The 27,552-nt window shown below is 43.0% G+C and overlaps 1 protein-coding gene across 2 annotated transcripts in view; it reads right to left on the reverse strand.

Moving 5' to 3' along the window:
- LOC124718793 (tubulin alpha-3 chain-like) overlaps nucleotides 1-27,552 on the reverse strand; it is a 251,477-nt gene that overhangs the window by 171,903 nt on the left and 52,022 nt on the right. For both annotated transcript variants that reach the window (XM_047244401.1, XM_047244400.1), the window contains exon 2: nucleotides 2,530-2,752. In XM_047244401.1, coding sequence (XP_047100357.1) covers nucleotides 2,530-2,752 — 223 coding nt within the window. The remainder of the gene's footprint in view (nucleotides 1-2,529; nucleotides 2,753-27,552) is intronic.

Raw genomic sequence — 27,552 nt, forward strand, 5'->3', positions numbered from 1 at the left:
ACTGCTGAAAGAAAGGATACTGCGGAGAGATGGCTTAGCCACAGCCTGGGGGATGTTTGCAGAATGAGATTTTCACTCTGCAGCGGAGTATGCGCTGATATGAAACTTCCTGACAGATTAAATCTGTGTGGGGAGAAATTTATTCGTCGCCAGGGTAACTATGTGGAGAAATAAATATGTAGACATGAAGAACAATGATGCACAATGTTAAGAAAGTCTGTTTTATATAAAAACCCTGAAGAACTTGCGCATAAAAATTCGGAGACATTACTTTTTAGGACACCCTTCTATATTCCCATATGCCTATGGGTATTCAGCGGTAAACAAGTGTTAGAGCATAGTTGCGTTGCTACAGTCCCGTATGTTTAGAGGTTGTCCAGCAAGTGATAAAGGGGTAGAGCATAGCTGAAGTTAGTACGTTCCCAGACAATTGCCGGCTGTTCAGTAATTAACAAGAGAGGGACTGAAATTGAAGTTGCTATACACCCACACGTTTAGAGTTTGTCCAGCAAGTGCGGCCACTTCAGTCTGGAACCGCGCGACCGCTACAGTCGCAGGTTCGAATCCTACCCCGGGCATGGATGTGTGTGATGTCCTTAGGTTAGTTAGGTTTAAGTAGTTCTAAGTTCTAGGGGGCTGATGACCTCAGACGTTAAGTCCCATAGTACTCAGAGCCATTTGAACCATTTTTTGTCTAGCAAGTAAACAATAGATAGAGCAGAGCTTAAGTTGTTGCACTCGCACACACTTGCCAGCTGTTTAGTAAGTAAATAAGAGAGGGACTGTAGTTAAGATTGCTACACTCCCACGCATTTAGAAGCTGTCTTGCAAGTACAGAGGAATGGACTGCAGCTGAATTTATTGCATTGCCAGAGCAATGCCTGCTGTCGAGTAAGTAAACAAGAGCGTGACTGTAATTAAATTTGCTACACTCCCACACCTTCAGAGGCTGTCTAGCAAGTAAACAGGGATGGTGTATAAATGAAGTTATTGCATTCCCAGACACTTGGCGGCTGTTCAGTAAATAAACAAGAGAGGGGCCGTTGTTCAGTAAATAAACAAGAGAGGGGCTATATTTATGTTCGTACAGTCCCACACCACTTGAGTCTGTCTAGCAAATAAACAAGAAATGGACCGTGGTTGTACTGATTTCATTCCAAGACGCTTAGCGGCTTTTCAGTAAATAAGATAAGGATGGAGTTACCACGTTCTCACATGGTCAGAAGCTGTTCAGCAAGCGACCGAGAAGTAAAGATATGCTTCTCTCCGGGGGACACCAGCTTGAAGTAACACTGTCCATGAGGGTGGGGAGGCTTGTGTGTTTGCTTGAAGCTGAGGGCTGTGTTGGCTGTGGGAAACTATGGTCAGTAAGGTCTTGGCTGATGGACCAGACTAAGTGTGTCCCACAACAACCTGTCATACGACATCCATTCCTTGTCCTTCCCAGCTCCTCAATACCCAACCCAAAGTATGATGCAATCCATGCCAAGAGGTGGGTGGCACATGGGAAGATGTGTCGTGAATGGAGCCTCAGGGATAATGTGCGACCTCCCGGAGTAATTAGCCTTGCACTGCATGGGGTTTCCGCAGTGTGGTCTGATTAGATCCCCAACTCTAATGGGACCAAAATGGACACGAAAGAAAGTAGCAATACTGAGGGGCAAGTTGAGACCTCAGACACCCAAACATTGGGGCTGAACAGGGGGACAGAGCTGTTCAAGAAGTAGATTAAGATCAAAGACTTGACTGTGGCTCAGAGGAAGAAACTTCTTAGAGAACAAAAGCTAAAGGAAGAAAAAGAGTGGCTTCCTACACAAAAGTGGAGGGAACTAAAAGGAGCCCAAGACCTTCAAGGAAAGACTGTCCCAGAGCGAAAGGGGTGTTCAAACCCCTTCTGCATCGAGGGCAGGCAGTAGGAGAACAAGGGAGGAATCTAAGACTCTCACTTCTCAGGATAAGTGTGTCCAGAAAAAGCCGAGGCAAAAAATAAGATAACAGACCTATAGCACTGCAGTCTCGGTTTTTAGGATGTCGGTTATCCAGCAAGGCTATCCACTGGTAAAGATCACCTCACAGCAGCTCATGCATATGGACCTCTTTGAGAACACTGGACGCTGGTCCAGGACCCACATTCAGGAGTACAGTGGACTGGCTGAAGGATAAGGTGCCTCTAATATAACCGTGGGAGAATGCGAAGCTGCTGGTAAAGGCAGTGGCTGAGCTTTTCAAAAAAATGGTTCAAATGGCTCTGAGCATTATGGAACTTAACATCTGAGGTCATCAGTCCCCTAGAACTTAGAACTACTTAAACCTAACCAACCTAAGGACATCACACACATCCATGCCCGAAGCAGGATTCGAAGCTGCGACCGTAGTAGTCTCACGGTTCCGGACTGAAGCGCCTAGAACCGCACGGCCACCGAGGCCGGCTGAGCTTTTCAAGACCGCAAAGATATTAATATGGGTGCCAAAACTCCTTAAGGATACATCTCCAGAGACTGTGATTGGAGTGTGGAGAGTGTCGCTTACCGACGACGCTGGGCTCGAGGTCGACGAAGACGGCCCTGGGCACGTGCTTGCCGGTGCTGGTCTCGCTGAAGAACGTGTTGAAGCTGTCCTCGCCGTAGCCGAGAGTCTTGTCGGACGGCATCTGGCCGTCCGGGTGGATCCCGTGCTCCAGGCAGTACAGCTCCCAGCACGCGTTGCCCATCTGGACTCCAGCCTGACCGATGTGGATCGAGATGCACTCCCTCTGGAAACACGAAAAGGGGAGAACGGAGCTGAGCCAACGTGAACAGGTAATTGTGGGCAGCCATAAGGGAAAGGTCTGTCACCACCACAGCACAATACTGTCAACATAGCCCCAGCTGTCGATGAATACAGCATGCATGTGCAGATCGATGTAGGTGGCAGTAGTTATTTGGAGATGATGAGGTTTGCACAGGATAGAGTAGCATGGAGAGCTGCATCACACCTGTCTCTGACATAACATGTACAGTGGTGTACAAAACTTAAGGAAGTACGTAACGTCCACATGATTTGTGTCACTGTCATGACACTTGGACCATACATAGAAAGAACTGCTACAATATAGTACAGAAGGTAACCGGGAGAAATTAACAACTAGTCGAAGAGAAACGCCAATTTTGTTTTCAGAGACAATAATTATACTTCAGTCAACGCGATATATGCTTGTCCTCTGGAGATTGCGAAGGTAGGACATGTTTCTTAATACTGTGTATGAGAGAAAGTACGGGTGTTCAAAAGGTCTCTCCGTAGTGCCGTATGATTGTTAGCCGCGCGTGCCGTATGTCACAGCGAATATACCGAAATGAAACTCAGTGAAATACAAGTTATTAATTTGTTGAATATTCATTTTTACTTATAAATTTTCACATTAAATGTTGAAATGGTCCTCCCTGTTGTTGAATACACAATTCAATTCGTCTTATCATATATATATTTACTAAGTTGGTATCTGTTCTTTCGGACATCGGACCATCTTAGTAAAAATATATATGGTTAAGGCTCACCGGCCACCTGACCATCTTCTTCTTCTGTGCGAATGCACAAACAGTGCCCGAACTCTTACGGGAATCAGCAACGCTCCTTGAGTAATGAGTATAATGGGCGGGGGCACTACGAATGTAGTGCGGGACAATACGTGGAGAATGTGGGTTTCGCGGGAGGCGTGCCAGAGATAAATCCCTGCAGTAGCGCTATCCTCTGTGTCCTCGGTGGCTCAGATGGATAGAGCGTTTGTTATGTAAGCGGGAGATCGCGGGTTCGAGTCCCGGTCGGGGCACACATTTTACATCTGTCCCCGTTGACGTATGTCAACGCCTGTAAGCAGCTAAGAGTGTTCATTTCATTGTAATTTCGTCTCATCATGTTTCCAAACACAAGCTGTAACATTTCTTCTGCAACAGAACAGAAGTCGATATTGGAGTTTTCAATTCATCGATGGATTTTGGACGGTTGTTATGCTTTCGCTGCACCCCAGAAGAAAAAGTAAGGTGGTGCTAGGTCAGGCGATAGTGGAGGCCAAGTCCCTATGAAATTACGCGATCACCAAAAACATCAGCAAACAGTGACATTAAAACGCGAGCTGTATGTGCGATTGCACCATCTTGTTGAAAACAAGCATTCAGTACTTCACTTGACAAGTTCTCCTGTGAATGGGCACAGAATATCACTGCAGTATCGTTGTGCGTTTATTGTTTCGTTGAAAAACTCAGGCAGGCGAACAACCATACGGCACGCACGGCTAACAATCATACGGCACTGCGGAGAGACTTTTTGAACACCCCGTAAATGCTCTACTGTGAAAATGTATTGTTGCGTTATCTTTCTCGCACTCAGTTTTAACTACCGTAGCAGTGCATTTAAACCATAACACGAATTGTTTTTCATTGTCTTGAAAGGGGGATGTAAGATGAACATCAACAAAACAATACGAATAATGGTAATGCTGTGGGAGTCAGATTAAGAGACGACATAGATGGGTTTTGCTATACGGCAGTAAAATGACTGACAAAGTAGAGAGGATATAAAGTGTATACTGAAAATGGAAAGAAAAGCATTTCTCAAGAAGAGAAATAATACAGTGTAGATTTAAGTGTTGGGAAGTCTCTTCTGGAAGTATTTGTCTGGAGTGCATCCATGTATCGAAGTGCAAGAAGTAAAGAAGAGAACAGAAAGTTTTGGAATGCAGTGCCACAGAAGAATGTTGAAGATTAGATGGGTAGATCAGAAATGAGGAGGTACTGAAGAGAACTGCAGAGACAAGAAATTTGTGGCAGAAATTGATAAAAAGAAGAGATCAGTTCATAGTAATCATTCTGAGACCTTAAGGGACCAACAATTTAGCATTGAAAGGAAGTGTAACTTGTGTGTGTGAGCGCGCGCGCTCGTCTGTGTGTGTGTGTATGTGTGTGTATGTGTGTATGTGTGTGTGTGTGTGTGTGTGTGTGTGTGTGTGTGTGTGTGTGTGTGTATAGAGGGGGGGGGGGGGGGCTGAAAATCCCAGAGGGAGACCAAGAGATGAACACAGCAAGCAGATTCAGAAGGAAAGTAGCAGTAGTTATTGGGAAATGAAGAGTCTCACACAGGATAGAATAGCATGGAGAGTAGCATCAAACCAGTCTTGATACTGAAGACCACAACAATATATATTAAAATTATCTTTAAAACTATATAAAAGCAAAATTTATGTACATACAAACACGCGGATATATACACCACTGGCAATTAAAATTTCTACACCACGAAGATGACGTGCTACACACGCGAAATTTAACCGACAGGAAGAAGATGCTGCGATATGCAAATGATTAGCTTTTCAGAGCATTCACACAAGGTTGACGCCGGTGGCGACACCTACAACGTGCTGACATGAGGATAGTTTCCAACCGATTTGTAATACACAAACAGCAGTTGACTGGCGTGGCCTGGTGAAACGTTGTTGCGATGCCTCGTGTAAGGAGCAGAAATGCGTACCATCGCATTACCGACTTTGATAAAGGTCGGATTGCGGTTTATTGTATCGCGACATTGCAACTCGCGTTGGTCGAGATCCAGTGACTGTTAGCAGAATATGGAATCGGTGGGTTCAGGAGGGTAATACGGAACGCCGTGCTGGATGCCAACGGCCTAGTCTCACTAGCAGTCGAGATGACAGACATCTTATCCGCATGGCTGTAACGGATCGTGCAACCACGTCCCGATCCCTGAGTCCACAGATGGGGACGTTTGCAAGACAACAACCATCTGCACGAACAGTTCGACGACGTTTGCAGCAGCATGGACTGATAGCTCGGAGACCATCGCTGCGGTTACCCTTGACGCTGCATCACAGACAGGAGCGCCTGCGATGGTGTACTCGAAGACGAACCTGGGTGCACGAATGGCAAAACGTCATTTTTTCGGATAAATCCAGGTTCTGTTTACAGCACCATGATGGTCGCATCCATGTTTGGCGACATCGCGGTGAACGCACATTGGAAGCGTGTATTCGTCATCGCCATACTGGCGTATCACCCGGCGTGATGGTATGGGGTGCCACTGGTTACACGTCCTTGTCACCTCTTGTTCGCATTGACGGCACTTTGAACAGTGGGCATTACATTTCAGATGTGTTACGACCTGTGGCTCTACCCTTCATTCGATCCCTGCGAAACCCTACATTTCAGCAGGATAATGCACGACAACATGTTTCAAGTTCTGTACGGGGCGTTTCTGGATACAGAAAATGTTCGACTGCTTCCCTGGCCACCACATTCTCCAGATCCCTCAATAATTGAAAACGTCTGGTCAATGGTGGCCGAGCAACTGGCTCGTCACAATACGCCAGCCACTACTCTTGATGAACTGTGGTATCGTGTCGAAGCTGCGTGGGCAGCTGTACCTGTACACGCCATCCAAGCTCTGTTTGACTCAATGCCCAGGCGTATCAAAGCCGTTATTACGGCCAGAGGTGGTTGTTCTGGGTACTGATTTCTCAGGATCTATGCACCGAAATTGCGTGAAAATGTAATCACATGTCAGTTCTAGTATAATATATTTGTTCAATGAATACCCGTTTATCATCTGCGTTTCTTCTTGGTGTAGCAATTTTAATTGCCAGTAGTGTATATACATATACAGGATGCTGATTTGTTTTCTACCTCACTTTCTGTTTTTACAGAAAATGGGAAAGTAGTATTTATGGGTTATCGGCTTATGCTGTGGAATCTGAATCGTCCGAAAGTTCGTAATCCTACCCGTATGCAGATTAAAACTAAGCGAAGTACTGACATTGAAACCACTATCCTCACAGACCTTACAGCCGGAGAGGTCTCACTTATATCCGTCTATTTTAAACAGATTCAACTCACAATCAAAGTTCCGTTTGCAGTAAACAAGGCTCAAGATCAGAGAGAGCGGTAAGAGATGCGGGAGGGAGCAATTGGACATACCGGGTATAGAAGTATCAAACAGGAATTTGGTTGCAATAATTAACAGTCTGTTGTTTGAAATTGATGAACAATATTTTATTCAAAATAATCTCCATTGCTGTTTATACATTTCTCCCACCTCTCCGGCGGGCTATGAATGCGCGCCAAAGAAACAGTTTTTCTTTTGAAGTGAACCAGTCAGCCAACCATTTTCATTCATTTTCTCACGAACTGAAGGGTTGCTCAGCGAGGGCGTGTCCCAGTGATGCAAACAGATGATAACCGGATGGATCCAAGAGTGGAGAATAAGACACTTGCCATAGTATTCCCCATCTGAACGCCTCAGCCTTTCCCTGACCCGTTTTGCTGTGTGTGATCGGGTGTTATCATGGAGCAATACGATTTTATGTTGCTTTTTTTCATATTCCGGTCGTTTTTTCACGTAATGCTCGATTTAAATGGATCATCTGCTGTTGGTAGCGACCAGTGTTAACGGTTTCACCAGGTGTTAGCAGCTCACAATAGATGACACCCTTCTTATCCCACCAGACAAAGAGCATTTTCTTCTTTCCAAAGCGATTTGGTTTTTCAGTGGATGTCGATGGTTTGCCTGGATTCACCCATGATTTACGACGCTTAGGATTCTCAAAATACATACATTTTTCATAACCTGTCACTATTCGGTGAGGAAACGACTTTTTTTTGTATCTGGCAGGCAGAAATTCACAAGTGGTCTTTCGATTTGCTTGCTGTATTCATTCAGTTCATGCGGAACCAATTTTCCCATTTTCTGCACCTTTCTCATAGCTTTCAACCGACAGAAATGGCTTTCTCAGCCACATTGAATTGTTCCGCAAGTTCCTGTTGAGTTTGAGTATCATCTTCATCCAATAAGGTCTGCAATTCGTTGTCTTCGGCCTTTTTCGGTGGTTTCCCGTGCTTGTCGTTTCTCACGTCAAAATCACCTCTTTTGAATTTTTTGAAGCACTCGAGAGACTGTGTTTTCCCAAGAGCATGTTCGCCGAAAGCTGCGACAAGCATTCGATGCGATTACGCACCACTTTTCTTCAAACGATAACAGAAAACCAATGCTGTCCGCAAATCGTAGTTCTTAGGCACAAAACTGGACATATTTGGGGGTTTGAAACAGATACCGATATATGGACTTGGGTTACTGTGTGCTGACATTCGCCATCAGTTTTTGCAGGAAGCGGATGGGCTGCAGACGCGGTCTCACGGGCCCTACGCTGACAGCTAGCACCATCTACAGGCAAATTCCGGCTTCTACACCTGGTAGAGAGAGAGGGTGAGGAAGAAACTGACAGAATGATGGGGAAGGAGGAAATGCGAGGAGAAAGGGTGGAGGAGAAGGAGGTGGAGGATGCGATGGACATGGTGAGGGAGGATGAGATGTGCAGTGAGAAAGGGCTAAAATGAGTGTGATACATATCCAATTCCCATACATATTTAGAAGTTTCGAAGCATTGACCGGTTCGCTAGTTTTAGTATAAAATCAGAAGAATATATGAAATGTTGGAAGTACAACACCAACCACTGCAAGACTATAAAACATTTAAAATAATATAGCCATCATCCCATAAACATGAAATATATCACAATAAATAATCACATTAAATATCTTATACCAACTACACCAGATTGCTGAACCTGGCAAAATATCTGAGACGCACACATACGCATACAATTGCGCACACAAACACAACCTCCCCCCCTCCCCCTCCCCGCCTCCCCACCCCGCCAACTTCCCCCCTCCTCCCCCGCACACACACACACACACACACACACACACACACACACACACACACACACACACACACACACACACACAATAGAATCTTTGGCTATAGAGTGCAAAATATATCCCACAGTTCGTAGCACTTCATAACATAAACAAGTTAATGTGGTGGAAGACAGTGTGTGCAGTTTGTGTCCTGTGCTGAAAATGGTTTTCAGTGCCATGGGCAAAACAATAGTTGCACCAGCGATGAAGCAAGAGCGCATCTAGAACAATGTGTACAGTCACAGTAAGTAGTAAAACACGCTGAAGCGCCAAAGAAACTGGTATAGGCATGCGTATTCAAATACAGAGATATTTAAACAGCCAGAATATGGCGCTACATAAGACAAGTGTCTTCGCGCAGTTGTTAGATCGGTTACTGCTGCGACAATGGCAGGTTATCGAGATTTACGTGAGTCTGGACGTGGCGTTACAGTCGGCGCACGAGCGATGGGGCACAGCATATCCGAGGTAGCGATCAAGTGGGGGTTTTCCCGTACGACCATTTCACGACTCTACCGTGAATATCAGGAGTCCGGTGAAGCACCAGATCTCCGACATAGCTGCGGCCGGAAAAAAATCCTTCAAGAACGGGACCATTGACGACTGAAGAGAATCGTTCAACGTGATAGAAGTGCAACCCTTCCGCAAACTGCTGCAGATTTCAGTGCTGGACCATCAACAAGTGTCAGCGGTCGAACCATTCAACGAAACAATATCGATATGGTCTTTCGGAGCCGTTGTCGTTTGCGTCGGAAAGTAAATCGAATTTGTGACATATTATAAGTTCCTAATCAGGGGTGAATTATTTAGATTCACCTGAGTGCTTCGATAGATAGGTTTTTGGATACCTCCGTATTACTAGACACAGTTCGTGCGTTTTCGTCAGGGCCTACAGTAGAGTTGCGCAGTACGTGCCGATAGTCCGTTTATCTGCATGTAGCGCAACCTTGCGATAGAAAAGGAAAGGTTCAGTTAATTAAAGGACTAGGCCACAATTCTCAAACATGATTTACTTTATTACAATATAACTCTCTGAGAAAGTTTCAATCCTCGGTACTTATTAAAAAAAACACAGAGCATAAAATTTCAAGACAAAGTTTCTCATAAAAACACTGCTCTAATTAAATATAGAAATCTCAAAACAAATTCAAGCTGACAAGTAAACGACTTTAGAGTTAATTTTTGCAATAGTTAAACACAGGATCCTTAAACGTCATTAAACAAACTCGTGGTTTTAAAATTAAGCCACCACCCACGCAACTACAAATGCGTCAAGAGATAATGGTTGTAATTGGAGGCGTATACCTAAAGCAGGATTACACAGCTTTCCTTTCACTACACATGAACTGCCGCTCTTGATACGAGCCCTTTTACTCTCCAACAATCAACAGGCCCAGCTCGCGCAGCTCCTCAGCCAGGTCTCAGTAGGAAAGGGAAGGGTAAACTGGCAGGGTTGTTAGCAAAATCCATAAGGGGGGGGGGGGACATTACTACTCATGGATGTACTAATATCAGTGTCCAATGAGAAGTTCAGGCAGGCAGGTGCTAACGAGGTCCAAAATTCACAAAATTCTCGCAACAGGAAAGTAAATAATAATGTTACCATATTTAACCAAAATATTGGTGGATTAAACAAAAAGTAGATTCTCGCAAAAGTAAAGTAAAAAATAATGTTACCATTTTCACCAAAACATTCCGTGATTGAAGAATAAAGCAGATGAGCTCCTGGTTTGTTTAGATGACATTGAATCTGATAATGTAATAGATATACTATGCATGTCTGAGCATCACATTGTTTCTGATATGGAAAAGGTAAATATCAGTGGTTTTAAACTAGCTGCACATGTTGGTAGAGAGAATAAGGTGGGAGGAGGAGTTGCCACATATGTCAAAAGTTATCACTGTGTAGAAAGCTTAGATAGAAAAAAGTTTTGTCTACAGCAACATATAGAAGCATGTGCCTGTCAACTTAAACTGAAGGAGGGCTCTTTTATAATTGTAACATTATATAGGTCCTCTGCTGTTCTTAACATATATTAATGACTTGCCATTCTATATTCACGAAGATGCAAAGCTGGTACTTTTTGTCGATGATACAGGTATAACCATTGTGGTGTCACCGCCAGACACCACACTTGCTAGGTGGTAGCTTTTAAATCGGCCGCGGTCCGGTGGTATACGTCGGACCCGCGTGTCGCCACTGTCAGTGATTGCAGACCGAGCGCCACCACACGGCAGGTCTAGAGAGACGTCCTAGCAATCGCCCCAGTTGTACAGCCGGCGTTCATAGCAGTGGTTCACTGACAAATTACGCTCTCATTTGCCGAGACGATAGTTAGCATAGCCTTCAGCTACGTCATTTGCTACGACCTAGCAAGGCGCCGTATTCAATTGATATTTATCTTGTGAAACATGTACAGTCAAGAGAGATGTTCACCAATTGTGGATTAAAGTTAAGTATTGTACCAGTTACCTCCTGTTTTGCTAGTCTTATTTCTCTGACCTGTTCCAGACCTCACGCCAGTCTGCGTGTAATTAAACGCGTGCATTTAGGCCTCCTCTAGCAACACTGTGTTGGCTCTTCTGCCAACACAGCAACCATCACACCTAACAGACAAGAATTAACTGGTGACATTGTAAACGATGTTTTTCAGAAAGTCATTAAGTGGTTCTCTGCAAATGGGCTCTCATTATACTTTGACAAGACACAGTATATACAGTTCCACACAGTAAATGGAATGACACCATTAATAAATATAGACTTCGATCAGAAATCTGTAGCTAAGGTAGAATATTCAAAATTTCTAGGTGTATGCATTGATGAGGGGTTGAACTGGAAAAACACACTGAGGATCTGATGAAACATTTGAGTTCACCTACTTATGCTATTAGGGTCATTGCAAATTTTGGCGATATACATCTCAGTAAATTAGCTTACCACGCATACTTTCATGCTCTGCTTTCGTATGGCATCATATTCTGGGGTAACTCATCAGTGAGTAAAAGAGTGTTCATTGCACAAAAGCGTGTAAACAGAATAATTGCTGGAGCTCATCCAAGATCATCCTGCAGACACTTATTTAAAGAGCTAGGGATCTTCAAAAAATGGTTCAAGTGGCTCTGAGCACTATGGGACTTAACATCTGAGGTCATCAGTCCCCTAGAACTTAGAACTACTTAAACCTAACTAACCTAAGGACATCACACACACCCATGCCCGAGGCAGGATTCGAACCTGCGACCGTAGCAGTCCCGCGTTTCCGGACTGCAGCGCCAGAACCGCACGGCCACCGCGGCCGGCTAGGGATCTTCACTGTAGCCTCTCAATATATATATTCTCTTATGAAATTTGTTATTAATAATCCGAACGAATTCAAAATAGCAGTGTACATGGCTACAACACCAGGAGAAAAGATGATCTTCACTATTCAAGGTTAAATCTAACTTTGGCTCAGAAGGCGGTAAATTATGCTGCTACAAAAGTCTTTGGTCACTTACCTAATAGCATCAAAAGTCCGTCAGATAGCCATATAGCATTTAAAAGGAAATTAAAAGAATTTCTTAATGGCAACTCCTTCTACCCATTAGATGAATATTTGGATATAGTAATTTCCAAACTCCCAGAAAAAAATATTAAAAATATTAAGTGTCATGTAATATTTGGTGTAATGTAATATCTTGTATAGACACCTTTTATTAACTTGACACGTTCCACATCATTACGAAGTGTTGCATTCATGACCTATGGAACAAGTAATAATCTAATCTAATCTCTCTGTACACACGGGAGAGAACACAAAGTAACAAGACAAGCTTCTAAAACACACAAACCCGATGGTGTTCATTGAACAAGCCTCAAAAACATTTTCATACGTGCTTCAGGGAATACAGCCCAGACAATAATGACAATTTAAACTATGGCCTGGAAAACTTCAAGCAACCAATTGGTCCAGTAAATAAAATAAAAACGAAATTTAACCACACTTGATAATCCATCAAAACACGTATTTCATTACTAAGGAAATCGTTCAGGACTGGCACAGATTGAAGTAGCTGACGAGAACTTCGAATGAGGCAACAGGAGGCAGCAATACATTAAATTGCGTTGTTACCACAGTTCATGGGCTGAAATTTTGCTCACTCCAAAAAACTAGCCATGGTTCCAATGCCGTCATGAGCAGAAACAAGGCTGTCAACCAATGAACTTTAGAATCACCAACGCCAGTACCACCAGTCTCACTTCTACGTGTTACCAGCTTATACTGCCGCCCAGCGTGCTTCCAAACACAGTGCATGCGTGACTCACGCCTCCTAGCGGCTCTGTGTTCACTCTCTCTTCACGTGCCTCGCCTCAGGTGCGTGCTATATAGGCAAACTTTACACCAGACAGGATCGATAACCGCTAGGTCGATGCGCACACATCACTGCATAGTCAAATTTTCCACAGTGTTTAGTATGGACAGGGAGTGCGAAGGTTGTGTGCGGATGCGAGCCGAGTTGGTGACACTTCGCTCTCAGCTTCAGGCTGTGATGGCTTCGGTTACACAGCTTGAGGCTGCAGCTGATGGGCACCACTGTTGTGGGCCGGCCGTGGGAATCCAGCGGACGTCCAGCACGTCAGTGTCCTCTGATGGGTCGTCACTGGTGGCCAACCCAGTTACTGCTCGCACTGAGGCTGACCCTTCACCTGTGGTCAAATGGGAGGTCGCCGCGGGGCAAAGGGGCAAAGCAGGCGGCGAAAGACTTCCCAGGCGGCCGCACATAAGGCCTCCCCGATTTGTCTGACAAACAGGTTCCAGGTGCTGTCTGTGGCTGAGACTGTCGCTGAGCCGGATGCTATTGCCTGTCCTGTTTCAGAAGAAAACCCTCAGTCTGCAAGGTCTGGGCAATGACAGAGGGTGGGGTTATTGGTAGTTGGGAGCTCAACGTTAGGCGCATTATGGGGGCCCTTAGGGACTTGGCTGACAAGGATGGTAAGAAAATCAATTTGCACTCCGTGTGCGTCCTGGGTGGAGTCATTCCAGATGTGGAATGGGTCCTCCCAGATGCCATGAAGAGCACAGGGTGCAGCCAACTGCAGGTGGTTGCTCACGTCGGTACCAATGACATGTGTCACTCTGGATCAGAAGAGATTCTCTCTAGTTTTGAGCGGCTAATGGAAGTGGTAAAGGCTGCCAGTCTTGCTCGCAAGATGAAAACAGAGCTGATCAATTGCAGCATAGTCGACAGGACCGATTGCGGGCGTCTGGTACAGAGCCGAGTGGAGTGTCTGAATCAGAGGCTCAAGCGGTTCTGCGACCGTGTAGGCTGCAGATTCCTCAACTTGCGCCAGAGGGTGCTTGGGTTTCAGGTTCCGCTGAATAGGTCAGGTGTCCACTATACGCAGGAGGCGGCTACACGGGTAGCAGGGGCCGTGTGGCGTGGACTGGCCGTTTTTTTAGGTTAGAGGGTCTCGGGAAAACACAAGAAGGGCTTCAGTCACAAAGGGAGCAGGCTGAACACAGGACGAACGTAGATACAGGAATCTTTGGTATAACAATTGTAATTTGTCGTAGCTGTGTTGGAAAAGTACCAGAGCTCCAAGCGCTAATAGAAGGCACTGATACTCATATCGTTATATGCACTGAAAGCTGTCTAAAGCCGGAACCTAACGATGTTCCGAAAAGGTCGGCTAAACAAGGTTGGCGGTGGCGTGTTTGTTGCTGTTAGAAGTAGTTTATCTTGTCGTGAAATTGAAGTAGATACTTTCCGTGAGTAAGTATGGGCAGAGGTCATTGTTGGTAACCGGAATAAATTAATGATTGGATACTTTTACCGACCTCACAATTCAGATGATACAGTTGCTTAAAGGTTCAAAGAAAACTTGAGTTTAATTTCAAACAAGTACCAGACTCATACGATAATAGTTGGAAGTGACTTCAATGGACCTTGTCGTTGGTGGGGAGGCTTGCGTGCCTCAGCGATACAGATGGCCGTACCGTAGGTGCAACCACAACGGAGGGGTATCTGTTGAGAGGCCAGACAAACGTGTGGTTCCTGAAGATGGGCAGCAGCCTTTGCAGTCATTGCAGGGCAACAGTCTGGATGATTGACTGATCTGGCCTTGTAACACTAACCAAAACGGCCTTGCTGTGCTGGTACTGCGAACGGCTGAAAGAAAGGGGAAACTACAGCCGTAATTTTTCCCGAGGGCATGCAGCTTTACTGTATGGTTAAATGATGGAGTCCTCTTAGGTAAAATATTCCAGAGATAAAATAGTCCCCCATTCGGATCTCCGGGCGGGGACTACTCAAGAGGACGTTGTTATCAGGAGAAAGAAAACTGGCGTTCTATGGATCGGAGCGTGGAATGTCAGATCCCTTAATCGGGCAGGCAGGTTACAAAATTTCAAAAGGGAATTGGATAGGTTAAAACTAGATATAGTGGGAATTAGCGAAGTTCGGTGGCAGGAGGAACAAGACTTTAAGTCAGGAATACAGGGCTATAAATACAAAATCAAATAGGGGTAATGCAGGAGTAGGTTTAATAATGAATAAAAAATAGGAGTGCGTGTAAGCTAGTACAAACAGCATAGTGGACGCATTATTGTGGGCAAGATAGATACGAAGCCCATGCCTACCACAGTAGTACAAGTTTAAATGCCAACTAGCTCTGCAGATGATGAAGAAATTAATGAAATGTATGATAAGATAAAAGAAATTATTCAGATAGTGAAGGGAGGCGAAAATTTAATAGTCATGGGTGACTGGAATTCGAGAGTAGGAAAAGGGAGAGAGGGAAACATAGTGGGTGAATATGGATTCGGGGAGAGAAATGAAAGAGGAAGCCGCCTGGTAGAATTTTGCACAGAGCATAATTTAATCATAGCTAACACTTGGTTCAAGAATCATAAAAGAAGGTTGTATACATGGAAGAATCCTGGAGATACTAGAAGGTATCAGATAGATTATATAATGGTAAGGCAGAGATTTAGGAACCAGGTTTTATATTGTAAGACATTTCCAGGGGCAGATGTGGACTCTGACCGCAATGTATTGGTTATGAACTGTAGATTAAAATTGAAGAAACTGCAAAAAGGTGGGAATTTAAGGAGATGGGACCTGGATAAATTGACTAAACTAGAGGTTGTACAGAGTTACAGGGAGAGCTTAAGGGAACAATTGACAAGAATGGGGGAAAGAAATACAGTAGACGAAGAATGGGACTGTTGATGACTGGAAACATGTTGCCTGATCAGACGTCTCGTTTCAAATTCTATCGAGCAGATGGACGTGTACGGGTATGGAGACAGTCTGGTGAATTCATCGACCCTGTATTTCAGCAGGGGGCGGTTCAGGCTGGTGGAGGCTCGGTAATGGTGTGGGGCGTGTGCACTTTGAGTGATATGGGAGCCGTGATACGTTTAGATACGACTCTGACAGGTGACACATACGGAAGCATCCCATCTGATCACCTGCATCCAGTCATGTCCACTGTGCATTGCGACGAATTTGGCCAATTCCAGCAGGACAATGCGACATTCCACATATCCAGAATTGCTACAGAGGGACTCCAGGAACACTCTTCTGAGTTTAAACACTTCCGCTGGCATCGGAACGCCCCAGACGTGAACATTATTGATCGTATCGGGAATGCCGTGTAACGTGCTGTTCAGAAGAGACCTGAATCCCCTCGTACTCTTACGGATTTATGGATAGCCCTGCAGGATTCATGGTGGCAGTTCCCTCCAGCATTACTTCAGACATTAGTCGAGTCCATGCCACGTCGTGTTGTGGCACTTCTGTGTTCTCGCGAGGGCCCTACATGACATTGGGTGGGTGTGCCAGTTTCTTCGGTATATACTGAGCGCAGGCTGCCTAGGTCAGAGCTATTTGCAACTTACATATACAATAGCAGAATGGGCAAGCTGAGAGTGCTGCATACAAGTCAAAATGTACCCGTATTTCAGGCCACTGATGATGCCGTAAGATACTGAAATGAAACGCATCTGGCAAAACGAATACTGGCTTTATTCATTTGCAAACAAACGGTCCTAACCGTAATATCACTAATAGGATATTAACAGAAACTAAGGATTGATAGAACAACAATATTAAAAGCAGTATGTTGTTTTTACGGCTGTGGCCCTCTTTCGAGTGGTCTCCCATTGTCTAGAAACGACCACCGGCCGGTCGAAACTCTTCAAGGCACTGCGAAATATTCTTGTGACTACGTCGTAAAAAGTAGAATATAATTTAAATTTCCGAGACAGCATTTAATTTTTTTCCAAATTCTCGTTGCACTTGCAACTAGTGTTGTGGTTGTGACCTCCTTTAGTTTTAGATTATGTCTTTAAGGTATTGTTTGCTTCTGATTTTCCTTTCTATCCGAATGAGCTCGCCTCTCTGGTAAGTCTTACAACTGATCACAGTGTCCTCTTTTAAATCATAAACACGATTTCCATGTACAGTTTGGAAAACACATTGATCACGTTCTGTTTTTACATTTTATTTGTATTGTGAACTTTTAAAGCAGGTTGAAACGTAACAGTCTAATTGAAACCCATTTAAACCCGTAAATTTTAACCATAAACAGTAATCTATGTAATAGTGGTACATGGAAATATGTACTTGTGGAAAAGTTACGAAGAAAATAATTATGGAATGAAAATTACACCAGTGTGTAGAAGCTCTGTTAATGAAGGAAACATTTTCCATGAAGGGAACCTCTAGTAATTAATAAAAAATTAAATGCATTACTGTAATTACATATTCGAAAAGTTTTTCTCGAATAAAATAACAGACATGTACTAATGTCGTAGTGTACTAGCTGTTCTGGAGTAAACATATATTTATATATGTATTTTCAGTTTTTATATGCCATGGACCTTGCCGTTGGTGGGGAGGCTTGCGTGCCTCATCGATACAGATAGCCGTACCGTAGGTGCAACCACAACGGAGGGTATCTGTTGAGAGGCCAGACAACGTGTGGTTCCTGAAGAGGGGCAGCAGCCTTTTCAGTAGTTGCAGGGGCAACAGTCTGGATGATTGACTGATCTGGTCTTGTAACAATAACCAAAACGGCCTTGCTGTGCTGGTACTGCGAACGGCTGGTAGAATTTTGCACAGAGCACAACTTAATCATAGCTAACACTTGGTTTAAGAATCATGAAAGAAAGTTGTATACATGGAAGAACGTTGGAGATACTAAAAGGTGTCAGATACAGTATATAATGGTAAGACAGCGATTTAGGAACCAGGTTTTAAATTGTAAGACATTTCCAGGGGCAGATGTGGACTCTGACCACAATCTATTGGTTATGACCTGTAGATTAAAACTGAAGAAACTGCAAAAAGGTGGGAATTTAAGGAGATGAGACTTGGATAAACTGAAAGAACCAGAGGTTGTACAGAGTTTCAGGGAGAGCATAAGGGAACATTTGACAGGTATGGGGGAAAGAAATACAGTAGATGAAGAATGGGTAGCTTGGAGGGATGAAGTAGTGAAGGCAGCAGAGGATCAAGTAGATAAAAAGACGAGGGCTAGTAGAAATCCTTGGGTAACAGAAGAAATATTGAATTTAATTGATGAAAGGAGAAAATATAAAAATGCAGTAAATGAAGCATGCAAAAAGGAATACAAACGTCTCAAAAATGAGTTCGACAGGAAGTGCAAAATGGCTAAGCAGGGATGACTAGAGTACAAATGTAAGGATGTAGAGCCGTATCTCACTAGGGATAAGATAGATACTGCCTACAGGAAGAAAAGAGAAGCACTTGTATGAATACCAAGGGATCTGATGGAAACCCAGTTCTAAGCAAAGAAGGGAAAGCAGAAAGGTGGAAGGAGTATATAGAGGGTCTATACAAGAGCGATGTACTTGAGGACAATATTACGGAAATGGAAGAGGATGTAGATGAAGATGAAATGGGAGATACGATATTGCGTGAAAAGTTTGACAGAGCACTGAAAGACCTGAGTCGAAACAAGGTCCCCGGAGTAGACAACAAAAAATGGCTCTGAGCACTATGGGACTCAACTGCTGAGGTCATTAGTCCCCTAGAACTTAGAACTAGTTAAACCTAACTAACCTAAGGACGTCACAAACAGCCATGCCCGAGGCAGGATTCGAACCTGCGACCGTAGCGGTCTTGCGGTTCCAGACTGCAGCGCCTTTAACCGCACGGCCACTTCGGCCGGCGAGTAGACAACATTCCATTAGAACTACTGACGGCCTTGGGAGAGCCAGTCCTGACAAAACTCTGCCATCTGGTGAGCAAGATGTATGAGACCGGCGAAATACCCTCAGCTTTCAAGAAGAATATAATAATTTCAATCCCAAAGAAAGCAGGTGTTGACAGATGTGAAAATTACCGAACAATCAGTTTAGGAAGCCACAGCTGCAAAATACTAACAAATTCTTTACAGACGAATGGAGAAACTAGTAGAAGCCGACTTCGGGGAAGATCAGTTCGGATTCCGCAGAAATACTGGAACACGTGAGGCAATACTGACCTTACGACTTATCTTAGAAGAAAGATTAAGGAAAGGTAAAGCTAAGTTTCTGGCATTTGTAGACTTAGAGAAAGCTTTTGACAATGTTGACTGGAATACTCTTTTTCAAATTCTAAAGGTGGCAGGGGTAAAATACAGGGAGCGAAAGGCTATTTACAATTTGTACAGAAACCAGATGGCAGTTATAAGAGTCGAGGGACATGAAAGGGAAACAGTGGTTGGGAAGGGAGTAAGACAGGGTTGTAGCCTGTCCCCGATGTTATTCCATCTGTGTATTGAGCAAGCAGTAAAGGAAACAAAAGAAAATTTCGGAGTAGGTATTAAAATTCATGGAGAAGAAATAAAAACTTTGAGGTTCGCCGATGACGTTGTAATTCTGTCAGAGACAGCAAAGGACTTGGAAGAGCAGTTGAATGGAATGGGCAGTGTCTTGAAAGGAGGATATAAGATGAACATCAACAAAAGCAAAACGAGGATAATGGAATGTAGTCGAATTAAGTCGGGTGATGCTGAGGGAATTAGATTAGGAAATGACACACTTAAAGTAGTAAAGGAGTTTTGCTATTTGTGGACCAAAATAACGGATGATGGTCGAAGTAGAGAGGATATAAAATGCAGACTGGCAATGGCAAGGAAAGCGTTTCTGAAGAAGAGAAATTTGTTAACATCGAGTGTCAGGAAGTCATTTCTGAAAGTATTTGTATGGAGTGTAGCCATGTATGGAAGTGAAACATGGACGATAAATAGTTTGGACAAGAAGAGAATAGAAGCTTTTGAAATGTGGTGCAACAGAAGAATGTTGAAGATTAGATGGGTAGATCACATAACGAATGAGGAAGTATTGCATAGGATTGGGGAGAAGAGAAGTTTGTGGCACAACTTGACCAGAAGAAGGGATCGGTTGGTAGGACATGTTCTGAGGCATCAAGGGATCACCAATTTAGTATTGGAGGGCAGCGTGGAGGGTAAAAATCGTAGAGGGAGACCAAGAGATGAATACACTAAGCAGATTCAGGAGAATGTAGGTTGCAGTAGGTGTTGGGAGATGAAGAAGCTTGCACAGGATAGAGTAGCATGGAGAGCTGCATCAAACCAGTCTCAGGACTGAAGACCACAACAACAACAACAACAACAACATGTAAATTTTAGTTATTAATTAGTCAAAAAATGATTCTAAGCCATGCCGAGGATTGTACGGGATTGTTAAGAAAGTATAAATAGTTACAGCCATGTTGGCAAAGGGGTCAGTACTTTGAGTGTATCTGGACAGAAAGCATGTAGCTTGTTGACCGTGATTTATTTTATTGTAAGTATGTTACAACTTATTTCAGATTTGTCAAGATGCTTTTATTTACATTGAGATTGTGATAAATATTCAGCTGAAACATTATACTGGATTAATTATTTAAATATTTTTATAACTGAAAGAAAATCAGCCCTCGGTCACTATTTTTAACAAATTAACCTGATTTCGACACTGCTAGGAGTGTCTTCCTCGGAATTTAAAACAAAGAATGGTCTACATTCTATAACATGGTCTCAGAATATAGGCAATTCTTTGTTTTAAATTCTGAGGAAGACACTCCTAGCAGTGTCGAAACCAGGTTAATTTGTTAAAAACAGTGACCCAGGGCTGATTTTCTTTCAATTGTAACTATTCACAGACTCTGAACGTGCAGCCATGTACAACATTTTGAAATAACTTTATAGTTATTTTTTACAGTCGCTGTATTCCAGGACTTCTGCTGCGACAGATTGCCAGCTACGATGAGTAAATTAACGCATAGTAACGTTGTAAGGTATGCCTCGTCATACTTTTAAGCGCATGTTTTCCACAAATATATCTCAGTAATACATCCCATGAAGGCCTGTTCTATTATTTTAATATGTAGAAAATCCATCAGTTGTGTCTTTTTCCCATATTTTGATGCAGATGTGAAGATGATCATAGCTGACCGAAATGCCCTCACAATTTTGTGCTCATAGACGGAAACAAAATAAATTTATGGTACACTTTCTGGTCCGCTGTTCTGTTCGCAACTATGTCGCAGCTTGTGAAAGTTTTAAATGCTTTGGTGAGAAGTGGGGTCATTGTCCGCTGCCCACCGCCGTTGTGAGAAGTCGCCTGGTTTCTGGTTTGCATGTATGAAACTGTTTGTCACGCACCATATCAGTTTACTGTTTTACACAGAGCTGTGTTGTTGGCGTTTGCTTCATTTTTGGGGGTGGTTGCCCTGAGCGGCTCGCTGTAGTCCACAGTTTACACGCCATGGCAGCTTTGCAACATCCAGCAGTGATTGCCTGTACGAGCTACACTCTAGTATGCCCAGCGGGGTAACAAGCTTTCTCACGTTATTGGTGACAGAAATGCGTCTGAGCACACAGGTCCGAATAAAACACGCCTTCAGGCCCGCGTACAGGATTATTATTTCATTCGTGGAGGTATGTTCCGTCTATGCAAGTAAGTGAAAGTCAGCTATGTTTATTGCCATTAGCGTTTCGCTTCTTTTATTTGTGAAGAATCTTCAATGGCCTTTAATACACGTTTCTTTTTATATGATATAATAAATGTGTTATGTAGTACTTACAATATGTTTGTAGCCTATCCCCGATGTTATTCAGTCTGTATATTGAGCAAGCAGGAAAGGAAACAAAATAAAAATTCGGAGTAGGAATTAAAATTCATAGAGAAGAAATAAAAACTTTGAGGTTCGCCGCTGACATTGTAATTCTGTCAGAGACAGCAAAGGACTTGGAAGAGCAGTTGAACGGAATGGACAGTGTCTTGAAAGGAGGATATAAGATGAACATCAACAAAAGCAAAACGAGGATAATGGAATGTGATGCTGAGGGAATTAAATTAGGAAATGAGACACTTAAAGTAGTAAAGGAGTTTTGCTATTTGGGGAGCAAAATAACTGATGATGGTCGAAGTAGAGAGGATATGAAATTTAGACTGGCAATGGCAAGGAAAGAGTTTCTGAAGAAGAGAAATTTGTTAACATCGAGTATACAGTTGTCAGGAAGTCGTTTCTGAAAGTATTTGTATGGAGTGTAACCATGTATGGAAGTGAAACGTGGACGATAAATAGTTTAGACAAGAAGTGGATAGAAGCTTTCGAAATGTGGTGGTACAGAAGAATGCTGAAGATTAGATGGGTAGATCACATAACTAACGAGGAGGTATTGAATAGAATTGGAGAGAAGAGAAAATTGTGGCACAACTTGACCTGAAGAAGGGATAGGTTGGTAGGGCATATTCTGAGCCTTCGAGGGATCACCAATTTAGTATTGGAGGGCAGCGTGGAGGGTAAAAATCGTAGAGGGAGACCAAGAGATGAATACACTGATTCAGAAGGATGTAGGTTGCAGTAGATACTGGGCGATGAAGAAGCTTGCACAGGATCGAGTAGCATGGAGAGCTGCATCAAACCAATCTCAGGACTGAAGACCACAACAACAACACAATATGTTACAGTATGCTTCCCAAATAGAAGAAAGGAAGCGCGTATGGGAATAAACAAAACTGCATTTCACTGAGCTGCATAGACGGAGTATATGGAAGGCATATCAAAACCTGTCAACTCATTTCCATACGCTGATCAGTCATGTTTTGAAGTCAGTTTTCACTCGCTTCTCCGTCTGTTACGAAAAAGTTCTTAAATTGCTCTAACTTTTTTTTTATACCAATTTAAAAACGACAGACGCTGTGGAGATTTACAAATGCATTTTGGCTGATCTTTACATGCAAGAATATTCAGTTAAAACACACACACACACACACACACACACACACACACACACACACACACACACACACACACACACAACTTTTGTATTTGTTGTTTGGTCCTGGAGATGCGTGCGATGTTCACGAAATTGACCGCAAATGTCAATTTTCATCTAATTTTTTTATTTATTATTAGAAATCATGGGCAATAACTTCCTAAAGTTTCAATGATGAAATCGCACGCTAAGTGCCTGAAAAATAGTTAAATTTTTCACGCAACTTTCCTGCGACGCCCATTTTTTTAAGCAACACTTCAATATTTACAGTATCAGAGGGATAACAATCCCTACATTCACAAGATTTCCAGATGGTGACCTGTAAGTTGTCAAGCCCACTTACAGGTTTCTGGCCCGATCCTTAATTCTAAACGTGTTCAAGGCAAAACCCATAATCCAGAAGAGTCTCCGTAGGCACCCGTTTGGAAATGGTGCCATAAAACCGCATTTTCATCTCCTATAGTTGTCAGAATTGCAACTGGTTTAATGATGGGAACGTAGGGAGGATGAATGTATTAGAGAGAATGGGCTTTAAGATAGGAAATTTTACTCAAGACATCCTGAGAAAAATAGATTTACAGATCATATCTGCAGCTGAAAAGTCAGTTGATGTCCTGGTAAAGAAAGAACGGGGAAAACAAGAAGCCAGAAGAGGTGCCTTGAAGGGGAAGAGGACCCTGAATACAAATCTGGGGCGTCCTGAACGAGTGCCATAAGAGAAAAACTTTAGGTTGAACTTCAAATTGCATTTCCTGAAAATTATGTTTTTTTTTTAAGTTTATGTCCCTTTTTCTCAGAATCTGTGAAAAGTAGAATTATGAAATGTTGTACACTAATTTCTGTAAACCCAACAAACGTTGTCTCGAGAGTAAATTTTGAAATTCTGAGTGTAAACTGAGAATTTTGCGTGAATTTTGTGTTATACTTACTGAATTACAATTAAAAATCATTAAAATTCTCCTTTTTGGTATATTCAGAAAGAGAGAGAATAGATTGAAAACAGACAAATGTTATAGAAATATTTTTAGCAGTTTCTAAGAAAAACAAAATGGGTCAAATGGCTCTGAGCACTATGGGACTCAACTGCTGAGGTCATTAGTCCCCTAGAACTTAGAACTAGTTAAACCTAACTAACCTAAGGACATCACAAACATCCACGCCCGAGGCAGGATTCGAACCTGCGACCGCAGCGGTCTTGCGGTTCCAGATTGCAGCGCCTTGAACCGCACGGCCACTTCGGCCGGCTGAGAAAAACATACAAATATTATTTTTTGAAAATAAAATTTTTAAATTCCATAAATACTTTAAAAATATATAATCCAAGGAACTTAACAGTAAAGGCGTTAATTTCATGTAAAGCATGGTACAAAATTTAATTTCCGATTCTTCAAAATTGTGCATCTGGTGCATCTTTTAAATAACGTGTGTTTTCCATGTACGTTTCCCCATAACCATTGCACCGTCTATCCGTACTCAATAGGCCAATGCAACCAGTATAGAGTACTGTTCAAGTGTTTGGAGGCATTACCAGGTAGGTAAAACAACAGACATCGAATAAATTCAGCTAAACACAGGTCGGTATAGATAATGGTGGCTGTATAAGCCGACATTCATTTCCGGCGATGTGATACCGCCTTATTATCCGTTATAAGCTGCACATTTAAGGAGATGGGACCTGGATAAACTGAAAGAACCAGAGGTTGTACAGAGTTTCAGGGAGAGCATAAGGGAACAATTGACAGGAATAGGGGAAAGAAATACAGTAGAAGAAGAATGGGTAGCCTTGAGAGATGAACTACTGAAGGCAGCAGAGGATCAAGTAGGTAAAAAGACGAGAGCTAGTAGAAATCCTTGGGTAACAAGAAATATGGAATTTAATTGATGAAAGGAGAAAATATAAAAATGCAGTAAATGAAGCAGGCAAATGTAATACAAACGTCTCAAAAATGAGATCGACAGGAAGTGCAAAATGGCTAAGCAGGGATGGCTAGAGGACAAATGTAAGGATGTAGAGGCTTATCTCACTAGGAGTAAGATAGATACTGCCTACAGGAAAATTAAAGAGACCTTTGGAGAAAAGAAGAACCACTTGTATGAATATCAAGACCTCATATGGAAACCCAGTTCTAAGCAAAGAAGGGAAAGCAGAAAGGTAGAAGGGGTATACAGAGGGTCTATACAAGGGTGATGTACTTCAGGACAATATTATGGAAATGGAAGAGTATGTAGATGAAGATGAAATGGGAGATACAATACTGCGTGAAGAGTTTGACAGAGCACTGAAAGACCTGAGTCGAAATAAGGCCCCAGGAGTAGACAACATTCCATTAGAACTACTGACGGCCTTGGGAGAACCAGTCCTGACAAAACTCTACCATCTGGTGGTCAAGATGTATGCGACAGGCGAAATGCCATCAGACTTCAAGAAGAATATAATAATTCCAATCCCAAAGAGAGCAGGTGCTGACAGATGTGAAAATTACGGAACTATCAGTTTAATAAGTCACGCATGCAAAATACTAACGCGAATTCTTTACAGACGAATGGAAAAACTGATAGACGCCGACCTCGGGGAGGATCAGTTTGGATTCCGTAGAAATGTTGGAACACGTGAGGCAAAACTGACCCTACGACTTGTCTTAGAAGCTAGAATAAGGAAAGGCAAACCTACGTTTCTAGCATTTGTCGACGTAGATAAAGCTTTTGACGATGTTGACTGGAATACTCTCTTTCAAATTCTAAAGGTGGCAGGGGTAAAATACAGGGAGCGAAAGGCTATTTACAATTTGTACAGAAACCAGATGGCAGTTATAAGAGTCGAAGGACATGAAAGGGAAGCAGTGGTTGGAAAGGGAGTGAGACAGGGTTGTAGCCTCTCACAAATGTTATTCAATCTGTATATTGAGGAAGCAGTGAAGGAAATAAAAGAAAAATTCGGAGTAGGTACTCAAATCCATGGAGAAGAAATAAAAACTTTGAGGTTCACCGATGACATTGTAATTCTGTCAGAGACAGCAAAGGACTTGGAAGAGCAGTTGAACGGAACGAACAGTGTCTTGAAAGGAGGATATAAGATGAACATCGACAAAAGCAATACGAAGATAATGGAATGTAGTCGAATTAAGTCGGGTGATGCTGAGGGAATTAGATTAGGAAATGAGACACTTAAAGTAGTAAAGGAGTTTTGTTATTTGGGGAGCAAAATAACTGTTGATGGTCGGAGTAGAGACGATATAAAACGTAGACTGGCAATGGCAAGGAAAGCGTTTCTGAAGAAGAGAAATTTGTTAACATCGAGTATAGAAATAAATGTCAGGAAGTCGTTTCTGAAAGAATTTGTATGGAGTGTAGCCATGTATGGAAGTCAAATGTGGACGATAACTAGTTTGGACAAGAAGAGAATAGAAGCTTTCGAAATGTGATGCTACAGAAGAATGCTGAAGATTAGATGGGTTGATCATATAACTAATGAAGAGGTATTGAATAGAATCGGAGAGAAGAGGAATTTGTGGCACACCATGACTAGAAGAAGGGATCGGTTGGTAGGACATATTCTGAGGCATCAAGGGATCACCAATTTGGTATTGGAGGGTAGCGTGGAGGGTAAAAATCGTAGAGGGAGACCAATAGATGAATACACTAAGCGGATTCAGAAGGATGTAGGTTGCAGTAGGTACTGGGAGATGATGAAGCTTGCACAGGATAGAGTAGCATGGAGAGCTGCATCAAACCAGTCTCAGGACTGAAGACCACCACCACAACAACAACAACCTGGACATACACACCTTTTCTGTATTTGATCACTTTTGAAGAGAATAAGCAGGCTGCAAACACGTATTCATTGTCTGTGACAACTAACGTCTTCCCAATACCTTCTCCGTTTCCAAAGAGAATATCTGCAAAGTGTGAATCTGTGAGGCTGTGTGTCTAAATATGCTGGCTTGGGAATCAGAGCCCTTTCTTGTGTCTGGGCTGTGTAGTACCGGCATCGATAGCTTTCTCCAGAGGGGTCTAGCCAAAGGGCTTATTTTTTTAGTCTATGTATTACAATGGTTACTTTCCAGTAACATTGGCAAGGGGGTCCCCCCCCCCCCCCCCTGCCTTAACATAAGAAACTAATCGTCGCAGTAATCATTTCCAGTGGCTGACGAGTTTCACTCTCTGCGAATCAGAATAGTTCCAGCTCGTTTTCCACCGAGCTTTAGGATATGTACATCACCGAACACCTATATATACACTCCTGGAAATTGAAATAAGAACACCGTGAATTCATTGTCCCAGGAAGGGGAAACTTTATTGACATATTCCTGGGGTCAGATACATCACATGATCACACTGACAGAACCACAGGCACATAGACACAGGCAACAGAGCATGCACAATGTCGGCACTAGTACAGTGTATATCCACCTTTCGCAGCAATGCAGGCTGCTATTCTCCCTTGGAGACGATCGTAGAGATGCTGGATGTAGTCCTGTGGAACGGCTTGCCATGCCATTTCCACCTGGCGCCTCAGTTGGACCAGCGTTCGTGCT

This window comes from Schistocerca piceifrons, chromosome 10 (assembly GCF_021461385.2).
Source record: "Schistocerca piceifrons isolate TAMUIC-IGC-003096 chromosome 10, iqSchPice1.1, whole genome shotgun sequence".
In the NCBI taxonomy this organism is placed as follows: Eukaryota; Metazoa; Arthropoda; class Insecta; order Orthoptera; family Acrididae; genus Schistocerca; species Schistocerca piceifrons.